This window comes from Haliotis rufescens, unplaced genomic scaffold (genome assembly GCF_023055435.1).
Source record: "Haliotis rufescens isolate VD_foot unplaced genomic scaffold, xgHalRufe1.0.p SCAF_44, whole genome shotgun sequence".
Lineage (NCBI taxonomy): Eukaryota > Metazoa > Mollusca > Gastropoda > Lepetellida > Haliotidae > Haliotis > Haliotis rufescens.
Genome location: NW_025964157.1, coordinates 1,131,630 through 1,140,065, shown reverse-complemented (window position 1 = coordinate 1,140,065; position 8,436 = coordinate 1,131,630). Strand labels below are relative to the sequence as shown.

General features: G+C 37.2%; 1 protein-coding gene across 1 annotated transcript in view; it reads left to right on the top strand.

Annotated features, from left to right (window-relative positions):
• The first annotated feature begins 80 nt into the window (after positions 1-80).
• Positions 81-8,436, top strand: part of LOC124136035 (GRIP1-associated protein 1-like) — a 97,433-nt gene continuing 89,077 nt past the window's right edge. Inside the window, exons 1-8 of the mRNA XM_048383101.1 lie at positions 81-137; positions 1,235-1,301; positions 1,841-1,902; positions 2,057-2,083; positions 2,935-3,042; positions 5,556-5,709; positions 5,976-6,075; positions 6,828-6,892. Of these exons, the coding sequence (XP_048239058.1) occupies positions 96-137; positions 1,235-1,301; positions 1,841-1,902; positions 2,057-2,083; positions 2,935-3,042; positions 5,556-5,709; positions 5,976-6,075; positions 6,828-6,892 (625 nt within the window). The 5' untranslated portion in view covers positions 81-95. The remainder of the gene's footprint in view (positions 138-1,234; positions 1,302-1,840; positions 1,903-2,056; positions 2,084-2,934; positions 3,043-5,555; positions 5,710-5,975; positions 6,076-6,827; positions 6,893-8,436) is intronic.

Here is an 8,436-nt window from a genome sequence, read left to right as displayed (position 1 = left end):
TTTCATAATTCAGTGTTGGGTATAATTTAGTTGCAGTTCATATTTTATATACACCAGTAGCCTCGGTTTCAGAAGAAAACATTGGCAGCAGCAAAATGGCGTCTGCCTTGTCAGAAGAGGAGTTTCACCGTATGCAGGTACCCTATTTACTTTCTTCTTCGAATGTGTGTGGTAACAGTAACAGACCAAACTGTCAAGAACATTTTACATTAGTTAGGGACACGTTTGCGTGATGCTGATGCTTTATCTCAACCTATTCCCTCTGTAAATGTCTGAAAATCTAGTTTATTTTGTGAATCGCAAGATGACTGTAGACTTGAATTATGCACTGTTGATATCCTTTCGTTACATACACAAGCGCATCTTAATGTCCTTATGTCGACCTTTATTATTATGGTCATAGTTGGGCATTTTGCCTGTCCACTCCGTGTAACGGTACCTGAAGAAAGATACCCGTTCTGAGCATCTGAAGTTTGAGGAGGCGTGGCATGAGCTGTCAAACAGCACAAAAATGTGATTTTGCAAGAGACAAATTACATTAGTACATTTTCATGATTTAATCAACTGTCGATGGGACATTCTTCTATATCATTACCAAATTTCAATTAAACACTTAGGATATTTTAGATGACAGATCTGAGAAATGAACTGATCTGAAACCCTGCAATGTGAACTACAGACACATGTATGCAACAAATAGGCCTAACTCCTGTCTTTCATATGTTCATTTATGCTAGGGCTGTAATGTTTCTCCCAGTGATTTCCCACTTGTCATATCCCAAGATCCATTTAAGAGACACATTGTATTTCCATTCAAAGTAGAGCTAGGTAACCTGTACATTTGTCCGAAATATATTTTTTAAATTTAAGGAACAATCAATTTTCACCATCATTCACTGAACTCTGAATAAGGATTTCAGATAGAAAACCTGTTGCATTTTAAAGGATACTGCCATCTTTGTTGCAGTTTCAAGGAGAATGCCATCTTAGATTCATGTTAAGAGTACATACTTGATCTGTTGGCACCCTACCCATTGTTTGGGTTCAACCAAAGTGGCGTATAATTATCACCTGCAATCCTGCATCATCTTGTGCTTTACTTCCACATTCAGCTGACATGTTGTAATATAAGCAAATACCTTTCAAATCAACGTTACAGTTCAACATCCCTCACTCCTTGTTTACCACCATTGAAATGATGCTTCCTGTAACATTCAACATTAATCTATTGCAGCTTCAGCTGATAGAGCTGAGGACCACAAACTATGAATTTGAGGGAAAAGTGAAGAAAATAGAGAGAGGTATCTACATCCTGTTCATTATCATTAAAGTGTTACCTGAAGAATTTAATGGATTTAAAGTGTTATTGTTTTTTAATTCTTAGGTTGTTCAAAATCTTCTGTAAGTTAAGGATTAAGTGATTTTATGAAAGGGATTTATCTAAGATTCCAGTCAAAGTGACAGTGGCAAGCAAATTTTGAAAACAAAAAGACATTATTTTGTTCGAAATTAGGAATGTATTTTCGGATCTTATTTGCTACAGTTATGTGAAACTAAATATATAAGACTTTATAGAATTATTGACCCATTATCAGTATTTGAGACATGTCACTTTTTCAAAGCCATGTCATTAATTATCATAATGTCATGATTTTTCATTTGGAAATATTTTATGACTTTTGCTTCAAACCTGAGGCTCAATATTTACCTCTAAGATTGTCGAGATAGTTATTTGTTAAGTTGAATGATATTTAATAATCATAACTATTCAAGAAGGCACAGATATGAACATGGTAAAACACTTGTGAAACTGTTACAAAATATATATTTTGTGTTGCAGAGCTCTTAAATTCAGTGGATAGAAATGAAGCACTGGAAAAAGACTTGATTAAAGCCAACAAGGTAATGTTTAAATGAAATATGTATTCATTTTTATATGGTGAGATTTTCCATAGCTGATACTTCTGATATGTTATATTTCAGAAATAGTGTATAAATAGTTGTGTATCCATCCTGTAAGTATTAGTTAATCTTACATCTTATTTTTCTTTCACAGGCGATCAGCAAAAGCAAGAAAGCTAAGGTAATACCCCATCTCAATATTTCCTGTTCAAAAAGAGCAAATGTTTTTGTCCCCATAAAGATCTGTGTTAGAATTTGTCTTCAGCAACCCATGCTTGTCATAAGAGCGGACTAGCATTGGGTGGACCAGCTTTCAGACTTGGTTGATGCATGTCATCTTATCCACATTGCGTAGATCGATGTCAAACACTGGATTGTCTGGGCCTGACTTGATAAAAAATATTAAAGACTGCAGACATTTTGCTGGAATATTGCTGAGGGGGCGTAAAGCAACACGTAAATGACGTAAATAAACAAAAAGAATGTGTGATTTAATGAAACGGTAGATTTCGTACTTAGCCTGCGTTACATAACATGCATATTGTTGCTTTCAGGTTGAAAGTGTCCATGGAAATAAGACTTCAGTAGATTGTAATCTTGATATAGAAAAGGTTGTTGAACCAGCGGTATCCCAATTACTGCTCCCTGGAGTTACCTCCCATGCCCCTTTTTTCTCATTGACTTTATTGATATCAAGAATACAGTCCTCTAAGTCTTCTTTCCATGAATACTTTCGACCTGAAAGCAACAATATGCATAACATAATGCAGGCTAAGTATTAAATAGAGGATATATTCTGATATTTTAATTTTGTTCACCCTAGACATGTATCACCATCAGCGCTTAAAATTGCTGGGCCTGTTTTAAATACAACTGAATCTTTGCCAGTGTTGCTGCATTGAATATCCTGTAAGGAGCAGTTGTAATAATTTTTTGTTTTGAAAATGTTGTCCCATTTTAGAAATTATGTGCTGATAACCATGACGATGATGGAAAAGGATGAGTGTAGAATGAGTACTGTTGATGTTGTAGGAGGTTGAGCTGCTACTCCAGGAGAGTGATGGACTCCAGAGGAAGCTCCAGAGTCAGGAAGAGGAGTTCCGGCTTCAGAACCAGACCCTCATGCAGGAGCTCTCCACAGTAAGTAAAAGCAAACAGCTTTAGAACCAGACCCATGCCGGAGTTCTCTACTGTGTGTAGAAGCACCTGGTGTCAAGCAGTTTCAGTTGTTATAAGTGGCCAATGTTTACTTTTCCACTACTATGTTTACTATTACTATTTCCAAGGATACAAGAATACATGAGAGACTTATCTCTGATTCTGTATCTACTTGAGTAAAATATTGAACTCAAATTCTCTGTTCCACTTCCTTTATGCTCTGCCAACAATGTTTTTCACAAATATGTTTTTTCGTACAATAACATTATATGTATCTTTGTCCACTTCTGTTTGAATGTTCATAAGGTGTACAGTGGTTTATGTGTTGTGTTCTTATAGCAACCTGTGAAGATAAGTGTAGAATAGGTCTTCAGCATCTCATGCCTGCTGTAAGAGGCGATTAACGGGACTGGGTAGTCAGGCTCGCTGACTTAGTTGATGCATATCATCGTATCCCAATTGCATAGATCAGTGGATTGTCTGGTCCAGACTCGATTAGTTACAGCCCCGCTGGAATATTGCTGAGTGCAGTGTTAAACAAACAAACAAACAAACAAATCTTTTATAGCAGCAATGAAGTAACTTAACTGTTCTTGTTATGACATGTGTCACAGAGCATAAGTGGAAGATTAATAACACTCGTTTTGGGGTGATTTCCATATTTAAATGCAAGGGTTTACCCAGATTATCATAATGCAAAACTAAATTGTGAATCAGTAAATGACCAGACAGAATAAATTAATAATCAATAAATAATATTCAAATACACAACTTTAGGTTTACAGTCCAAACAGGCAGTACAATGGGTCAAATACGTGACAGCAGCAAAAATTAGCAGGCCCTACAATATATGTGTGTAGACACAAAAATGTCCAGAATTTCATCACTGTGGAATGTCTTGAGATGAGCCTGTCTCCACTCTTGAATCTGGAATCGTGCTGGAAGCAGACCTTAAATCCATGTTTTTAAATACATATCCAATCCAACTGCACTTGGCAAGTGGATAAAACAGTCAGAAAAGGCCTTGAATCGTCCTCTTGACGGTCTTATATAGGGATAGTTAGACTTCTGGAAACTTCTCAACAATCAAGCCTGTCATGTTTGTAAACAACCAGAGCAAGTAACTCTAAATTCTACTCTCTCAAAAGTTGAAGATCATTGACACAGTAAATAAAAGTTAGATACTGATGTTTTTTGTCATTGTTTTCAACTCTTGGTATGAAGGAATTGATCTGAATGATATTTCAGAGCATCACAATTTTAAAACAAAGTCTGTGTATAATAAAATCAGACTTTACTTATTGCAAACTAAGTAAGAAGATACACATATTTTAACAAATTTTATTGTTCTCTGCATTGACTACCATGATTTCCAGCATTTATTTCCCTAATCTCCTTTTTGCTTCAGATCTACCATGGTTATTTTATTGTCTGACACAATGCTGATAACCTTGTGATTCATGTAAAGAGCAAGATATAAACTTAAAGAAACATTTTCTTTTGAGCTGTATTTCTAATAATATATATCCAGTCAAGTCCCGTCAACCCGACATGGTTGATTGCGTATGATTATGTTGGATTAACAAGTATGTCGGATAACCGAAATTAAGTAGTGAACACGTAATAAAAAAATGAAAAATGAAATATTCATGTTGTTATGTTACATTGTTAGTGGAATGTGTTGTCTAATCATGCAACCTTTAAAGCTTGACACAAAACTACAGTTTTAAGACTGTATGACTGTAATACTTTATAAAGCATAATCTGTAATGGAAGTCGCCAGTTTAAAACTAGTGCCGCAAAGCTCTAGAAAGCTGCTTTCTCAGTGGCGCATGTCGACTTCCTGTTAGTACGTCGGTCAAAGTTCATGAAAGGTCATCTTGACGCAACCTGTATTGGGATGTCCTCAGCGGTAACGAGAACTTGTTTTTGATTTTAATGAGATTGAGGTAATCTAAGAGTGTGATTAATCCTGTTTTGTTTATTTAAAACATTAATTGTTCATTGTTAAGTAAGTTTATCAGTGCAGCCGTTGTAATATGCAGCCACTAGCCGACTCGTCTCGCATCAAAACACAGGGCTGTGTACTCGCGGGCAGATGACCACAGAGTACGCTGATCCTTGTGTCAGAATAACGAGAGAGCCATTTCGGTATTTCGTTGCAAATTAGGTGTGTAGGAGTCGCAGTGCAAGACTGTCCCATCATTAGTGTCAGATAAAGCCGATTGTTGGATTAACGAGTGTCGGATTAATAAGGCTTGACTGTACTATGTACACATGCTCTTTAGTTCCTGTGCAGGAAACTGGTAATACATTTCCAGTCTGCCAAAAACGTTTTAAGTCTACAAGCTCGAACTTGCATCGTTCCATTATTTTCAGTAGATTTTAGTCTTTCACATATGGACTAGTATAAGCTGGTCTTTCCAGACTGAGACTGTTTACTAGGCTCAGGCTTCGGAGTAGTGGCTAAAGTCAACGACTGCATTTTTTTGCAGTTGGTAGCCAGAAATGAAGAACTGGAGAAAGAAGCGGTCGAAAAGACACAATCAGGGGGAGATAACTCTACCCAGCAGGAAAGCAATCCAGCTCTTGAAGATGAAGTGAGAAGGTTACAGGCCCAGAATGCAGTGTTGCAGAAGAATCTGACAGGTGGGCATATATTGTCACATTATTGTATTGAACTTTCATCATAGAAAAAATATCAATATTACTTTGCAGAAATTTCTGACAACCAAATAATGTTGCATAGTGTTTTCAGTTTTGACAACCCAGTACAACATCCTCTTGTCAACTTTTAATTTATTTAATACCTCAAGAACAGATTTTTGTCAAGGAAGTATATTTTCTTATTTTTTTTCTTTTTATTGCATCATGTGAGATAAATATTTCATCTGTATCTTTCCATATTTGACCAGCCTCCCAGGAAAAATATGAGCAGCTCTTGAGTCAAGGGATGTCAGATTCCAGCCATGTGACTGGCGTGCGAGAAGCCCCTACTGGCGATGAAGCCAACAGGTAACCAACCATCCGTGTTCTGCCAAGTCATTTAAAAAACTACAGAGTGTTACATTCTTGTGTTAGTGGTTATTTTGGTGGTCAGGCTCCCTGACTTGGTTGATGCATGTCGTCGATCCAAATTACGTGGATTGATTCTCATGGTATTAATCACTGGATTGTCTGGTCCAGACTCGAGTATTTACAGACTGCCGTCATATAGCTGGAATATTGCTGAGTGCGGCGTTAAACAACAAACAAACAAACAAATAATGTATTTTTATTTGATTTGGAATTATCAGATGACTTTTTGGGGAAGATCGTTATTTGCAGTTTAAAGTTGGAAATAACATCAAGATAAATAGTTCATGATTAACCATACATTGCAATCTGGAATAAAAATTCAATCATTATGTCATTTGAATCTATTCTTATGATTCTTGTAATGCAGACCATAGAACTAACAAATTATAAAATTGTGACACTGGTGCAACTGAAATATATGCTGTTATACATGGTGTTAAACTTCACTCACTCATTCAGCTTGTGAAATTATTCTATGCTGAGATTCTCAGAAAAGTTCTCTTGTCACCTGGTACAGATACTGTGCTGATATATCTATGGCCCTGGTTATTGTCCTTGATCTGTCAGCACCACGCCCGTGGGATTCGCCAAGTGGTAAACTTGGAAAACATCCAGCATTTCAATTCTTCCGACATTAGACTGTCAGCAGTGATATGACTAAAACAACTAATGTTAAACTTGTATTCCAGGGAGGATATCCAGGTGGATGGACAGGATGCTACAGATAGCAGTGCTAACACTTCTGTACAAGATGGTGAGTAGATCTTAACTATAACGTCAGGCCAAGTAGCTTGTAGTTAGAATTGACCTTCAGCAAACCATGCTTTTTAGTAAGTCAACAAATAGGATCAGGTGGTCGACTTGCTGATTTGTTTGGTGCGTGTCATCATATCCGAATTTGGGTAGATTGATGCTCATGATGTCAATCACAGGATTGTCTGGTCCAGACTTCATTCTATACAAATTACCATCATATAGCTGGCATTTGGATGAGTGAGACATTAACAACAAACAAAAATGTTTCGCTCGGTCAGATACCATAGAAAGTCCACTCGTTTTGTAAAGATGGTATCTAATGAGAATAAGTGTAGTATTCTGTATATGCTGTATGGTTAAAACTGATGTGATGTGATTTAATGTTTAGTTTTACATTGTTGAATGTAATGTTAAAATACAATGTTAAGACCTCTGAATATATGAAAATAACTTTGTTCAGTGGCTATTATCCATGTTTCCTTATTTCAGAAAAAAAACAATCCATCTCAAAACATTGGACCAAGGTCATTTAAATCAGATCTTAATTCTTGCAACCCCTGAACAATAATCTGAGTACATCCCATCACGGGTCAGGTCATAATGACCTTTCATCCGAGCAATCAGAGTGTCGCTTACTAGATCAGGATAGTGACATTCAGACATTTTTTTTCTAATCATGCAACATCCAAAAGGTAAACATGGGGTGTTCTGAAAGGCAGATGTGGCTTGTACGACTGATTCTTTCAAATCATCGACTATCCCTCATCCCTGTCACAGATAATATGTGACAACTTTATAAAACACGGGTTCCAAAAGCTCTTCTTATGCATGTTAGAGGTATGGATGTTATGGATTTTTTATAATTGATTATTGACAAAGACACCCATTCACACACACACATCCACTCTCTTTTTCGTTCTGATGTGACCTGTAATGGGATGTCCGGAGATCTTTATTTAGTGGTAGCAAGAACTTAGATCTGATCTTAATGAGATTGAACATTGGATTCAACCGGTTTCACTCCCTGTCTCAGATAACACCAGGTCACATTTATTTTGTCATGGTAGAATGGCGATAAACACGCTGTGTTCTCAAAGTAGAGCAAGGTTATATCTATATATATCATATATGAGACCGCCTCCGTGGTCTAGTGGTAGAGAGTCTGCCCAGAGAGCGGAAGGTCCGGGGTTGGATCCCCGTCCGCGTCATACCAAAAGACGTTCAAAGATGGTACTTGTTGTTACCCTGTCTGGCGCACGGCATTAAGGGGCTAAAACAAGGACTGGTTGGCTCGGAGTCAGTATACTGTGTCTGAGTGGGGTATTCATGTTAAACTGCGGCATGGTATCTCAGTGAGCTAGCACTATAAATCGGCATCAGTCCGGACCAGCACAAGCAGCCACACACACACTCACGTACATGCACGTCGCTATATAAGTGCAATAACCTTGGACGCGACGTTAAACCCCATTTCACCTCACCTCACCTTGCTAAAATGAATTGTGCATTTTTAAATCTACAGGTAAAAAGGATCTACATTGA